A 15,314-nucleotide genomic window follows, 5' to 3' on the forward strand; every position below is an offset into this window, starting at 1 on the left:
GACCAACAGTGCCAAAAAGTGATTGTCTGCCAGAAACTGATTTCCAATGTTTCTGTGTATTTTTTTTTTATGTGTAATATCTTTACATATGTTCGTAAATAGACTTCGGTGAACAGGATTTACAAAGGGGTTATATATAGAATTAAAAAATTATCAGTTTTTCAAGTATCTTTACAACTATGTGTTATTGTACTTACATTATAACCAATCCGGTCCTTTATCCCCACTTAAAATATTTTTACTGAATTATTGTAATATTTGCTGCCATTTCTGCTGTCCTCCCGGCCAACTTACTCTTACAAAAGACATTTTTAATGTTAATGAGATTTTTTAACTGCATAAATAAAGGTTATATAAAAGTCACTGCCAAAAACTGATTGCGGCTTCTACCTTGTTACACGAATGTTGTTTGTGGCTCAAGATGACTTTATGTCATCCATAAGGGATGCATTTGACATATGTTTGCCAATCAGTTTTTGGCAGACAATCACTTTTTGGCACAACACCCCCTTTACTCCGAGTTCAAGCTCGACTTACGTCGTTAACCCATCGACCTTTCCGGTGAACCCTGGCACAGATTTTCCCCAAAAGCCACCTCGCAGACCCGCCCCCTCTTTTGTCAGTCACGCGGTGCAGATGGCGTGCATAGGTGAACGGTCAGGTAAGCAGAGTAAGAGTGCAGAATTGGTCAGATTTAATTTGATCTCCTATCAGAATGTAATGTCGTGTAAGGCGATGGACATGCAGACGCTATTAAAAAGGATGTAGGCCAGCTTGAGGCCGGTGTTCTGACACCTGCCTGAGGTCAGGTTTAGGTTGAACTTTGGTGCTAACGTTGTTGTTGGTGTTGTTTGAAGGCAGCATTCATGGCTGTTTCAGCAGGTGCTGTCTATAAAAGCATTCATCTTTATGTATATTTTATTTCATGTTCATTTAACTTGATTCATTTTAATATAATTATTACAAAGACTACACCGTAGGTCACTCCTCTATTTAACTCTGATATATGGGCGAGGGCAGTTTAGCACACTGAACATTAGGCTGTATTGCAAGCACAGGCCAGGTCCTGCTATAATTTGTGCAAAGTCTGCCAAATAATGCATATACTGTCTTTCACACTTATGAGTTTTTTGTTTATTCTTTTTTATACACAAATATGTTGCCTTTAGTAGTTTTTGCTTACAGGTAGCCCTGAAAAAAGAAATCACTCAGAAATGAGGAATCCCAGTTTAACCCTCACTGCCCTTCGTTGTGAAGCACTGAACTACAGTTTTTTTTTATGAAACAAAAGCATGGGTTTCATCTAAATTATTTAGGTGTGTGTGGCAAGAAAGGAAGTTTAATGATTCATGAACCCATCAGCCAAGTGGCTTTGAGTCTTTCTTTCCAAAGTGTTGTTGTAGAGCCATAAGGGCCCACGGTGATGGTGATGCATTCAGGATACTGTGTGTCCTGATTGATGAGCTTCCTGGAAACACCCTGGCAGAACAGAAGCAGTCTCAGATTACAATGTACCACGCAGTCTTTCTCTGTTGTTGTTTCACCACTCCAATGATAATCAAGACACTGTCCGTTAGGTCAAGTTTTTAGTTTGAAGTACCGTAAACAGATAACTTTAGAAGTCTTCAGGTCGACCCACTCTGATTTGCCTAGAGGTGCGTGCGTGTGTGTGTGTGTGTGTGTGTGTGTACTAAAGTCCCATTTTTGAGTGCACACAATTAAAAAAGAAAAACTTCACATTGCAAAAAATAACTGATGTTAATTTCTGTACATAGCTTATGTGAGTTCTTAATATAAACAATTGTATTTCTCAAAAATACAAGACAAAGAAATTTTAATCTTTAATTTGAAATTCTTGGTTACAAAAGTGAAGAAAATGTCATTTTCATTCAACTTTGAGAGGAAGTTGTACCGTAAAAAGTCTCAGTACGTTATCTAATCTGAATTGAACAAAGTTCACGAGTTTCCAGATGTTATTCTAAATATAACTGAGAAAGTGTTTTTACATATATGCATATTTTTCAGTTTGAAGACCCACTTTGTAGGGATGTACGTTATCCTGGAGGAGTGTGATAATTCAGCCTAAATTTAAAATATACTAAGAGGCATTAAAAGCACAACAACGCAGCATTTTCATACAACATTTATTCATAAAATAACTTATAATATTTCATAAATAAATACATGCATATCTAGAAAAGTACTTGATGAATGAAGAAGCTATAATTGCACCGCAATCATTATTGAGCCGAAAATGTCGTGAAAATTAGATGATTTAATATTAATGTTACTGCAGTTAACAATGATATTAAATATTACTGCATTACGCTGACTGCATTCCTTTATATAAGAAGTGTTTAAAACATTGTGCATGACATCAACTTTAGCTTTGAACATTTTAACAAACAGTTCACTCAGAACTCTCTAGGTGGTGATGCTGTGCAATAGTTGGATAATGAAACGGAATGGAATAGAAATATCCTTTATTGTCCCTTACTGGGGAAATTTGGGTGTTCCAGCATCAAAGTGACAGGCAGATGGAGCACGCAGATTCAAAAAACAATTTGCAGCATAATGAAAAAAATACATTACAGTTAGTAAGTTATTAAAAATTTAAAAAAATATTAAAAACAGAAAAAGGAAAAACTGTGCAAATAAGAGCAGGGATATTAACGGCTATAATGTAACTATAATATAAACGACTTATTGCGTTTGTTGGCCGCAGTAATACTTATAAAGTCTACCAGCTGCGGCGAGAGAGGACCTGCGATAATGAATGCTCTGTCCCCAAACACATGCACAGGTAGATTTCCCTGTTTACAAAACACCACACAGTAGTCAGAGCATTTAACGTCCTGACAAGTACCGCAGACCTCCTTTGCACTCTACAGTCAGAGACGCCGGCCATTTTACTGTGGCTTCTGGTCTCTTGCAGACATGCCTCGTCAATTTCTAAAGGTGAATTTGAGTGAGGTGGAGGAAGAGACGCAGCTGCTTGCAGAGAAAGTATATGCATCAGCATTAAAAGAAGAAGAAACCAAAAATGCCTTGTCTATGTTCACGATGCCTGAGGACTGCCCAATTGGCCTCCAGCAAGCCAAAGATCATGAACTGCTTAAGGAGCTGGCAGAGCAGCAGTCAGAGGAGACTCTTAAGAGGTAAGTCCTGCTTGGACTCTAAACCGCAGATCAGTCTGTTCATGCAAGCAAAATTATCCTAGTATAAAAAAACAAAACAAAAGTCCCTTTATAAGACGTATATTTTCAGTTTTGCTTATTATTTATGTGGTGTTAGATATACGTGAGCCAAGACCTAAAGTTTTCAGTCTGCTCCTTTTGATTTTTCTTTTGTGGTCTTGATTCTGTATGATGTAATATAGTCTCCTTAGGCACACAGCTCTGACTGTGAGCACTGAAGCCACACCCACCTGTTATTTAAATCTTTTGTTTTCAATAAAGTTGGAAGGTGGGGGTAAAGGGGGATGAACTAAAACAGATTGTGCACAAATGCAAAGTTCAAACTGTAAATAATGCAAAGCGGCTCTGAAGTTAAAACTGAGCATAATAGGCCCCTTTTAATGAGTCATATTACCATGATTTTAGGTAAAGACTCGTTCATTTAAGTGAGCTTAAATGCTAATCAAGTTGCTGACTTTTCAGGAGGAACAGCCTGAGGATGATTCGTTCCAAGTCACTTTGCCTACAAGTCCCAGCCAATGCAGATTGGGCACGCCTAGTGACACCATTCATGTCCCCCAGCTCCACCAGCTCATCTGTGCAAGAAAACTGCCCTGATTATCAGAGGGTTACTATTAGTGGAGATTACTGTGCTGGTGTAAGTACTCTCGTTTAAAGTGCCAACTTGTGTAGTTACAAAAATACATACATCCCATATGTAATATTTTGAATTTGAATATTAAATAGTAAAAAAAAAACTCAGGCAAATGTGAAACGACAATATCTTCAAATTGAATGTAGCATGATTTAAGTGTGCAGTATCCAAAAAATCGAATTATTGGAAGTAGAGACAACTGCATGTCTTCCTGCCACCCTCTGAAGGAATTAATTAAAAATCTTAAAAGTGCAAAACTGTCTACATTTTGAAGTATAAAAGATGAATTTAGATGCCAGTCAAAGCATTGTTGCTTCAAAGTCTAGCAGCCAGTCACTGCACAGTGTCCCTCCACATGATCCAGTGTAGCCTTCACTATTACTACTATTGAATTAGACTTGAATTTATGTTTAATGCTCATCCTCCTCTCAGATCACACTGGACGACTATGATCAGGCCGCCAAAAATCTGTTTAAAGCTCTGCTTCTTCGAGAGAAATACTCAAAGCTAGCCTATCACAGATTCTGCAGAACGACGAGCAAGTTCCTACGAAGTGCTCAGAACACGACCTGGAACGAAGAAGATGAGGTCCTTCCAGGTATGATGTACGAAGCTGGGCTGTATGTATAACAACATTTAAAAACATGCTTTGTTCTAATTTATATGAAAGTAATGGAAAAACCTTTGCGACCACCAGACATGTGCCCATGTCCAGAAGCTGGGGAGGATCCCTACTGCATGGACAACATCCCCAAGGATCTAAATTATAAACTGAAGACGAAGGATGGGATAGTTTATGTGTATGATAATGAAGAGGCTTTCAAACAAAACCAGCCTCATGACCTTCCTTACCCAGACTTGGAGACCTTTGCTGTAGAGCTGAGTCATGTGCTTGCCATGACTGCACATGGACCCACGTAAGTTTCCAAAATAATTATGCAGACATGCTGGTTGAAAAACCGGTTATCTTCCGTTCTGCACTTTTTAGAGAATGAACTGAGTGTCACTTTTAATTTTCAGGAAAACCTACTGTCATAGGAGACTAAATTTCTTGAGTTCAAAATTCAACCTCCATGAGATGCTCAATGAGATGGCTGAGCTCAAGGAATTAAAACGTGTGCCTCACAGAGATTTCTACAATGTTAGAAAGGTTAGTATTCCATCTCTGGGAAGTGAGGCAACCATTACGTCTGACTGAACTTTAAAGTGAGTGTAGATATCAAAGCATGCTCTGCAAACTACCCAGATTAACATGCACTTGTTTAAAGTGTCCAGCATTTAATAACACAAAAGCTGTTATCATTTAATTGGTTGGCAAAAAGCACTTTGAAGAACTTCTGAATGTGTCAGCAATGTCGTTTGTAGAGGAGGCATAGCCTGAAGCCTCAGGGGAACCTTCACCAATTACACTAACTGTGCTCCAGTTATCCCCAGGAAAGTGTATTCCAGGGTGCTAGAGGGGAGGATTGTTGAACACTGGATTCAGAAGGAGCAATGCTGACTTTGAAATCAGGGAGATCGTGGGAGCTTGACCAGCCAGTCTTTTATGGACTTGGAAAGACTTACCACCGGGTCACTTGGGCATATCTTTAAGGGTAGTGAAGGTATGGTGTTCCAGGGCCATCCAATCCTTGTTTATCCAAAGTAAGAGCTGGTTCTGCATCTCTGGCACAAAGTGAAGCACATTTTCAGTGCTGCTGCTCCGATTGTCACAACAGAGCATCACCTCCACTCTGAGATCCATCTGGAAAGGAAAAGCTAGTTGAGGTGGTTCAGACATCTGTTTTAGTTGCCTCTTGGATGGCTGGGCCTGAATACCTTCTGAGCATGCCCAACTGGGAGGGGTTAAATATAGGATATTAATGCGTGCAGACTGAACATAGTGTTTCTTTCTTGCAGGTGGACACGCACATTCATGCAGCTGCATGCATGTCTCAGAAACATCTGCTCACCTTCATCCAGAAGACGTATCAGACTGATGCAGAACGTGTAGTTTTAGAAAAGGGTGGACAAAGAATGACACTCAAAGAGGTTTTCCAGCACCTCAACAAGGACCCCTATGACCTTACTGTGGACTCTCTCGATGTACATGCTGTAAGAAATATTGTCAATTCTTTTGAATTCAAATATTCCATTAACACAATATATTTAAGAATTTCAGATTTTGTCTTTCTGCTGCTTGCATCGTTCTGGGATTCTGAATCACACTTTATGATTTATTACATTTACAGGGGAGACAAACCTTCCACCGCTTTGATAAGTTCAATGCGAAGTATAACCCAGTGGGAGCCAGTGAGCTTCGCGAAATCTTCCTGAAAACTGACAATGTTGTTAATGGAGAGTATTTTGCTTGCATCATAAAGGTACTATCATCATTTGTAGCATGTCATCCATTTCAAGACGGAGTGATGCAAAGAAAATTGATGCACTCTTCCTCTCACCATTTTTTTTTAGGAAGTGGCCCGTGGCCTGGAGGAGAGCAAGTATCAGCACGTAGAGCCACGCCTGTCCATCTACGGAAGGTCTCCTGACGAGTGGTACAGTCTGTCCAAGTGGTTTATTGACCACAAATTATACTCTCCAAACATGAGGTGGATGATTCAAGTGCCCAGAATATAGTAAGTGCTTCATGCTTAAAATGCAGGCTTTTAATGTAAATGCATTTTGTGAAATCTAAAATATACTTTTATGTTGCAGTGATATTTTCAAGCTAAAGAAGCTGATACCCAATTTTGCCAAGATGCTGGAGAACATATTCCTTCCTTTGTTTGAGGCCACAGTCAACCCACAGAAGCACAAAGAACTTCACATTTTCCTCAAATATGTAAGATTTGTTATACCAAAACAGATCTCAGCTAATATTATGAGGATCAGTTTTGCACAAAAAAATGTACTTCATGTCTTCAAATGATGCATTTATGTGCAGTGTAATAATAGTTGGGTGATATAGCAGACTATACTGTAGTGGTAAGCAGATGCACCCATTAGGGAAATCAAAATATAATGACGCATTAATATGAAAACATGTCTTTATAATATAAACTGGCTTCATAAAATGTAAAATTGTTCAGAAATACACTGTATGGGCAAAGGTATTGTGTTCCACTACTTAATATTGAAGTACAGGTGTTTTTAGTCCCATTGCCACAGATGTATAAGCTCCTGTGGGTGTAACCTGCAGGTGGCCCAGTACGTCTGTCCATCTATTGCACAATATAAAAATAACTGACTGTTGATTGGTAACGTTTGTGGAAACAAATGACTAATAACCATTTAATATTAATACCTGCCGGGCTTCATTAAAAAATCCCAGCAGAAAATGACTGTTTTTGTGGATGCAGGTGTCTGGCTTTGACAGCGTGGACGATGAGTCCAAACACAGCGATCACATGTTCTCCTTCAGGAGCCCAAAACCAGAACAGTGGACTTCCGTTGAAAATCCTCCATACAGCTACTACATCTTCCACATGTACGCAAACATCATAGTCCTCAACAGCCTCAGAAAGTAAGTATCATTCCCCAGGTACGGTGAAGCATCAGAAGCAGGCTGATTGAATTTACTTGATGTCTGCTGAATGGGTGGCTCAATATAAGTATATGAAACCCAAGGTAATTCAGAGTTCTGCACAGAAAGAGAGAAAAATGCAAAGACGGTTAAAACATGTCAACTATATGTGTATATCATGATATAAAGCTGTATTACTCTACCCTGTAATGATTAATCTTTAGATGGGGAAACACAGACAAGAAATTAAGGTTAAGATGAAGTTGCAGACATGCTTTAAGCCCCAATTTAAATGTTTTATCTCAGATGTTCAGAAAGGTTGTACCAGCAGTAAAGACCATAAAAAATAAAAGCTGATTCATTTTTTAATATTCTAATTTTGGAAACGCACAGAAGGCATAAGAGGTATCTGCCCTGCCGAATAACTGACAACTCCTTTGTGTGACAATAAGAATACATCCTTTTTTCTTTCGTAAACACGTAGATGAAGGAAGACTTGACATGGATGTAGGACATGTTAGACCCTGACCTAGCAGTGACAGTTTACTCTGTCACTTTGTATAACTGTCAGTGGAAGAGGGACTAATAAATTACAGGAAAGCCAGTTCTGAACTACTTGATGCTTAAAGCTGCTGGGAGAACATATTAATATATAGTTACAGCTGATCGGCACTTGGTGTGATGAAGATGATTAAATGCTGTTATGTGATGACATAGTTGCTTATTATACTCTTCTGCGTCCTGTATAGAGAGTGTGGACTAAACACCTTCCAGTTCCGTCCCCACTGTGGAGAAGCTGGATCACTCACTCATCTGGTCTCTGCCTTTCTCACTGCTGACAACATCTCACATGGACTCAACCTGAGGAAGGTACTCACGACTGTCCCGAGTTATAAATCAGTAAACCAGAAAGAAGATTTCACATTTTGAATTTCACAAAGTATTGCTTAAGAACTGCAGAATATCCCAAAGGTCACCGCTATAGTACGGACACCAACTCACTCAGCATTAAGATAAAACACACAATGACAGTGTGTACATTTGTGTGTGTTTTCCCATCTTTCACGTTCACGAGCAGCACCTCTGTCAAACTTCCTACAGAGCCCAGTGCTGCAGTACCTGTACTACCTAGCTCAGGTACCAATTGCAATGTCTCCACTCAGCAACAATGGCCTGTTCCTGGAATACTCCAAAAGCCCACTGAAAGACTTCCTGCACAAAGGTCTGTGTGTGTCCCTGTCCACAGATGATCCCATGCTCTTCCACTACACCAAGGTAAAAAAAAAAATCTACAAGAAACTGTGTTTTCAGGTCATCATTCAGTGATTCAAAATCATTGTTTGCCCAACTAATACAGTATTTGTTATTTTGATTCATTTCTGTAGTCTGAATAAAGCTTATCTGCTATTTGTGTATCCTCTGAGGAACCACTGATGGAGGAGTACGCCATAGCAGCTCAGCTGTGGAAGTTCAGCACCTGTGATGTGTGTGAAATAGCCAGGAACAGTGTGCTGCAGAGTGGGTTTTCTCACCAGGTGTGGTCACATCCTTCATTTGAAAAAAGACAACATAAATTCTGTCTAAGCAGGCATTGGTCAACTCACACAAGATCTAATCATCCTTTCTTCCACCTACTGTTGTGATTACTTTTGCAAGGATAAGATGCACTTCCTGGGAGAGAACTATCTGAAAGATGGACCTGAAGGAAACGATATCCGTAAGACCAACGTCGCCCAGGTCCGGATGGCCTACAGACACGAAACACTGTGCAATGAACTCAGCTTCATTGTTGATGCAGTGAAGGCTGAATCTATGAATTCCCACAGCGAGTAAAGAGGACCTCACATTTGACAGAATCAAAGCATGTTGCACTCTAAGATATCTACATTTACCTTTATTTTATTTTATTTTTGTAAAAAGTGCCTCTGGCTGGCTGTGATGGAATAAAAACTTCAATAAAACTAAAACTAAAAGAGCAATACTTAACTAATTGCGAATTAATAGCAGATGGGTTTCCTAAAATTGAGTTGTAAGGGACGATGCTCAAGTATTCGAAGGCAAAGCTGTGGAAGCCCACAAGATCTCATAGAAACTTTTCACAACCCATATCAGACATTAGAAGAGTTACCAATGAGAGAACAAACAAACAGTTTGCTTAAAACAAGCTTCAGTGCCTTTTTTAAAAAAGCTTGAGAGATACTGAAGAGTAAAAACTGGAATAATGTGGATTTAAGAAGTGGGTAAACCAGCAGAAAAGCTGTTATTATGAGTTTTTGTTGTGTAGAACACCAAACCCGTACGAGTATTTAAAATCATTTTATTACAAACATTGCCCTCCAGTGGCTAAAATGCACCATTTAACAGAATACAAAAAGAAATCATGTTACAGCCATTCTGTCTCTTAATTTAACACAAATCGAGGATCACAAACAGTTTCTCATCAGAATAACATTTATTGTGCGTCGTCGCCCACTTCTATCCTCTCATCTTCCTCAGCAGCTTTCTTGGTTTCTGTAGGGGTCTTCACACAGATCCACTCTTCTGTCTGGATGTACTCTTTCTGCTCTTTCACGTCTGACTTCTGAGAGCAATGTCTTCTGTTTTTTATTAACAGATGGACAGGAAAAAGATGTAATAATATGCACCAAGAGAAACTTCATCATTGTGTTCTTAAAAAAAAAAAAAGCACTTACAATTTGAGGTATGCCAGGATGATTGTTATAAGCAGAAGAAGCACACAGGAGCAGAAGATGAGCACAGCTTTTCCTAAAATATGAAACATACACACTGTTGATAAGGAGGCTTTGCCTGTCTATTTGTCTTGTGCTGTGTTAACTGACTGTGACAGAGTTCAGATTACGAGTCCCATACCTGTAGTAAAGCTTTGTGAGCTGCTGGCAAAGCGGGCTGGTTCTATCTCACTGTCGAGGGTTTCAGGAGTCGAGGAGGAAGATGTGGATGCTGGTGTTGTGGTGTGGTGTGTGTGACCCACGTCATGTGTGCTCTTCAAAGGACTGTCAGTTACTTCATCCATCTGTTGTATCGCTGCATCTGTGCAAACATTAGACGATTTTCAAACAATTCTGATTATTTGCCTTTTTTTTTTTTTTTTTGTATTTCCTCCTTTTTGAAATGATGATTATATTTTGGAAAGTGTTAGGAGTGTATTGTATGTATTTGGAAAAACCTTCGATAAAAATGCTCTCCAATGTTTTTTTTTTTTTCCATCCTAGTTATGTGGAATATACTAAAATGCTGCTGAATACGAATTAAAATCCAATGCGAATACCATAAAGCATCAAAGCTTGTGTTAAGAGTATTCATTAATACAAATGTATTCTTATTTACATCGACTATACAGCAGACCTGTTTTATTCTTTGAATAACAGAAAGCAGTGAACAGCATGCACAATCACTTTTTAAATATCTTTTGTCTCTTCATAAGTAAAATGCAGGTGCAAAGTTACTCACCTGTCTCGTTGAAGCAAAACACATCAAACTTTTGTTTTACGCTGGCTCGCCAGGGCACCAAGCCGCTCTTATTCCTGCCACAGCTGGGAATTGGGTGGATGCGGGGAATGACTGCGAAGTGTTCATCAATCCATCCAAACCTGAACAAAATATTACATTAGGTGCTCCTCGTTATATTACTCAGAGGTGATACTGAGGTGATTTTTTTTTCTCACTTTGGTCTCACCTGCATGTTTCTAAACCTGTAGAAAGAGCTTTCTGTACTTGTGCTTTTGAAGCAATGTTCAGTCCAAGGGACCAGCAGAGCCTGCGAGCTTCACTGGCATTGAAAGCATACTTAGGCTGGTTGAGCTCATTTAAAGACGTGACCAGCATTACTCCTGCAATACTTTGATTGAATCCTGGGAAAACTGGAAAAAGCATATTTATATTTACTATATATGGTAGTACAATAATTTATATATATATATATATTTGTACATATTAGAAAATATGTGGAATGACTTACCTCTGAGGTTCCTTATGTCAGTCATTTGAACAGACAAGGCTGAAGTAACGAGCAGCGCTGCTGGGAGGCAAAGCCAGATGATGTTCATGACTGGTCAGAGTAAAGACAGATGAATGCTGGGTATCACTGCTGCTGCAAGGTTTATGTGTCTCTGAGCCAAAAGGCATGGTTAAATAGAGGTGATCATGCTCACTGGGATGTGTGCACTCTGTCACTGCCAGAGAATAACGGAAAAGGAAGAAGGAAGTAGTGCACATGGGTCAGATCAAGAGCCATCCTATGTTCTGGGAGCAGGGCTCAGGAGATGATAAGTAATACATCAAAAACACTAATCTGCAGAAATTCAGTAGAAGGGGAAAAGCAGTGAACACGTGTTCCCATTCAGCATTTTTAATGTGAAATGTTGTTAAACTTCGATAAATAAGTTATGTTTCAGGTTCAACTGCAACCAGTATTTTTACAGGCACAAATGTTTTTATATAAACACTCACATTTACTTATTAGAATTCTCTTTTGAATCTTATTACATTGAAAAAGAAAGTTTAATAAAATAGTTTGCTTACTCTCTTTGCACTGAATAGGATTGCGTACAGTTTTGTTGTACTTTTTGTATGATGAAAATAAAGATTCTGTATATAGTAATTCTATTCTATTCTATGATTCTGTACAAACAATATATTAAAAGTATAAAGTGAAAGCACAAAAGGTGGGATTTGCAGTAGAGTTGTGAAAGTTTCTGAAAACCATGATGTAATACACTCGAGGAGAGATTCTCTTCTGTCCTGATGATTTCCTCTCTCTGGGAAATTCTCCGTCATGTGTGCGCTTATTATCTTTGGTCTCCTCAGATGAGCCTTTGGCACGCGGCCTCCCATTTCCACAAAAACATTTCTCCGCAAGCCCCGATGGCAGGAAATGACGCAGAGCCTGCTGACGAAGATGCAGCAGGGTTTTTGACAGATGTGAGGTGACAATCTGGATTAGAGCAAGAATGCTCATCGTACATATCACCTCTCTAAGAGTGGGGTTTGCATATCCTTAAAGTTGTTATTGAATTAAACTAAATTAGACTATAAGACTTTCAAATGGGAACACAATAGAATTTCCCAACAGGTCTTGGTGAAAGAATTTAGACATTTTTCCAGCAAAAGTATCCTAAATTACCAGTTAGGACACTATAGCCAGAAGTTGTTTATGTTCACTCAGATAATAGCACATTTCAACTGACAGTGTTTGTTTCATTCTTGTAATTTTTTAAGTGTTATTTTTTATGCCAGATAAACAGTCAAGACATAAATTAATTACAGTCCAGCTACTTGCCGCTGCCTCTCGACTCTGCCGGCTCAGTCTGAATTGTTGCTGCACAGACTTGAGAGGGCTATTTTATATATTTTGAATAATAAACTCTTTTTCTTTAAACTCCATATATATGAAGCCCATAAAGGAAGGTGATTATTTTTTTAATCTTGTGTATGTGCAAGTAAAATATGTCTTTGCAGTATTTGATGTTGCCTGTGTATTCCTGTGCAGCATGGCCTCTGTTTGCACAGTTGCATCTGAACAAAGCATGGTCTAGTTTTGCAGTGTTGATAGATACATACCATCACACCACACAGCTAACGCAGACCCCGTAACCATAACTATAGCCCCTTAACCTTATCGACAATTACATTCTAACCCCCAACCATAACTCTGACCCTAACTGCCCCCTTTTTAAAAAAAATTTGTGGACATTGGCAGGTTTTTTTTTTTTGCATTGCAAAACTATATCATAACAATGTGATTGGATACTTGCAATGGACCAGCATTGATTATGATGATCGAGGAACAACACCAATACGGGAATATCAGATTATTCTGGAACAGAGTGGAGATATTTGGTCTTAATGCACAGCTCCATGTTTGGTGTTTGGTGAGAATCAAATACAGCTGATAGGTTTGTAGCTTAAACCTATTCGCTGGAACGTTGAAGACAATATAATTACACAGCAAAGCAAGACCCAAAGTAGGCAAAGTTCTTCATGTTACTCATGCATGAGGGAGACCTGCCTGGAGCCAAGTGTCGTTCCACCACTTGACCCCCGTCAGACTCTCAGCCAGGTTCCCCATAGCACTCCTTTTATTGTGGTTACATGAATATGCATAGGGTCATTAACATATAACATCTTACATAGGTAAACATGTGAACAAAGGATTGTGTGTGTGTGTGTTTGTGGGGTCAGAGCGTGACCCCATAAATGACTTCCCTAAACCTACTGGTCTGGAAAGTCCACCAGTTCATCTAAACAAAAGGCACTCAGACTAAAACAGATATAGCCACGTTTATCCTACCATAAAACAATAAAACAAGGTACGACCTCCTCCCATGCTCCCAGGATGTAGGTGTGGATTCCAGAACACTCTGGAATCTACACCAAGCCTTTGCAGCCTGCTAAAGATCACACATCCTATCACTACACAATTGATTATACACCTCTAAGCATATATAAGTAGATATTTCTAAGCATAAATGACAATCAACATTGCAAAACCTAACATTCCCCCCTTTTTGACCTTTATGCTAGAAAAGTTCCCAGTTATGATCATCTAATGTCTGACAGTGTCAATGCAAACATTTTTATACACAGCATATGTCAATCACCCTAAATTACTGTAAAAGTACACAGTTTAACAAATGTATTAGCAGTTATCCCATTCCTCATTGATGTCATCCAATGGCAAACTGCATCCTACGAGCAAACAAATGAATTGTTAAGTTAATAGTTAAAATAAGAAAGTAAGATTTTCAAAAACATCTCAGCTTGGTGGTGCTCCTCTGGGCGTGCAAATCACATGTCTCTCTGCAGAGTGGTTTAAGTTCTGCAGGGCGTCATAAATGTCTCTTCCAGTTGTTTCCATCACTGTCCATAGGACCAGAGTCCAAATGTATGTAGAATAGACATTCAAACATACCAGTTAGTTTTGTTGTTTGTCAACATGGGTCTCAGTTATCTTGAAAGCTGCAGACCTCTTCAGCACTCTAGTTTTATGGCCTCTATCAACCCCCATCACCTCACTTCAGGCCTTCGTCCTGCGAGGGGGATACTTATGACTCCTCCATTGTCCATGCTCTGCAGAAAAAACCCTCTGTGGAAAGGGTGCTGGGTCCAGTTATCTTGCTGCTGTTAAGATCCCAGCAGTCTTCAGAGTGTCATCATATGCACAGTACAGTGACACAGCATTAGGTGATGTTCATAGGAAACTGCTGTCATCACCACCATAGCTTCTGGTTCCTGTGCTCTTCACAGAATCATGATGTCATCCTTGGACTCCCCCTGCGCTGTCGATGGAGCTTGGCACGTTCCCCTCATCCTTCAGGTGCCCGTCTGTTGTCCACAATCTCCTCTGTTGGCCTCTGGAAAGCCCCCTTGGCACAGCGCTCATTCCAACGCAGCTTCAGTTCCTTGCTGCGGCTCCGGAATCTGATCTCATGATGGGCCCAAACAGCTCGACCTTTGACCTCAACCACTGCCTGGGCTGTCAGCTATGCCTGGAATGGTTCTTGTTTCTCACTGGGCCTCTGGAGATTTCTCAGGAGATCCCTTTCAGCAATACTCTGACTGCTGCACCTATATTTCCTTGCTAGGAGGAAAAACTTCTATTTGGAGAGCATGTCAACAATCATCAAACCACATTCTTTAGTTCAGTGAACTTCACTTATAGGCCATCAAAGCCTCATCTGAACATGGATGCTCCACTTGCATAGGTTTAATACCCATAAATGAACTGTTAATCACACAACAATAATAAAAAAACATTGTTTCATGTTAATCCTGGACCCCTCCTCTTGACTCATGGACACTCCCATGAGTCAACTCATCAAACCTAGATTCCTGTCTTAAAGAAAAAAGGTTAGCTAGATCATGTCTCAGGCAACAACAGGGTGTCTCCTCTGGAGTAGCTCCATAACCCTGCAATAAAAGATGTTAGTGTGTTTTGCATATTAAGTTTGCTTAACAC

At 39.5% G+C, this 15,314-nt stretch overlaps 2 protein-coding genes across 3 annotated transcripts; one reads left to right on the forward strand and one right to left on the reverse strand.

Moving 5' to 3' along the window:
• Positions 1 to 543: 543 nt before the first annotated feature.
• ampd3a (adenosine monophosphate deaminase 3a) lies at positions 544 to 9,993 on the forward strand. Of its 2 annotated transcripts, none has more exons than XM_085163102.1 (15): positions 544 to 661; positions 2,936 to 3,158; positions 3,660 to 3,834; positions 4,264 to 4,429; positions 4,529 to 4,748; positions 4,852 to 4,981; positions 5,731 to 5,925; positions 6,063 to 6,194; positions 6,286 to 6,449; positions 6,529 to 6,655; positions 7,173 to 7,336; positions 8,086 to 8,206; positions 8,438 to 8,611; positions 8,761 to 8,871; positions 8,993 to 9,993. In XM_085163102.1, the coding sequence occupies exons 1-15, from the start codon at positions 637 to 639 to the stop codon at positions 9,167 to 9,169; spliced, it is 2,304 nt and encodes a 767-aa protein (XP_085019228.1). In that variant the 5' UTR covers positions 544 to 636; the 3' UTR covers positions 9,170 to 9,993. The 2 variants fall into 2 exon arrangements, with proteins under 2 accessions (XP_085019228.1, XP_085019235.1); XM_085163109.1 differs by having other exon boundaries at positions 577 to 656.
• On the reverse strand, positions 9,638 to 11,495 carry lyve1a (lymphatic vessel endothelial hyaluronic receptor 1a). The gene is made up of 6 exons (XM_085163119.1): positions 11,316 to 11,495; positions 11,034 to 11,217; positions 10,808 to 10,947; positions 10,208 to 10,387; positions 10,030 to 10,102; positions 9,638 to 9,933 (listed from the first exon to the last, which is right to left on the reverse strand). Exons 1-6 carry the CDS (start codon positions 11,401 to 11,403, stop codon positions 9,789 to 9,791), a joined length of 810 nt encoding a protein of 269 aa, XP_085019245.1. The 5' UTR covers positions 11,404 to 11,495; the 3' UTR covers positions 9,638 to 9,788.
• Positions 11,496 to 15,314: the final 3,819 nt, after the last annotated feature.

Source organism: Neolamprologus multifasciatus, chromosome 1 (genome assembly GCF_963576455.1).
Source record: "Neolamprologus multifasciatus chromosome 1, fNeoMul1.2, whole genome shotgun sequence".
In the NCBI taxonomy this organism is placed as follows: domain Eukaryota; kingdom Metazoa; phylum Chordata; class Actinopteri; order Cichliformes; family Cichlidae; genus Neolamprologus; species Neolamprologus multifasciatus.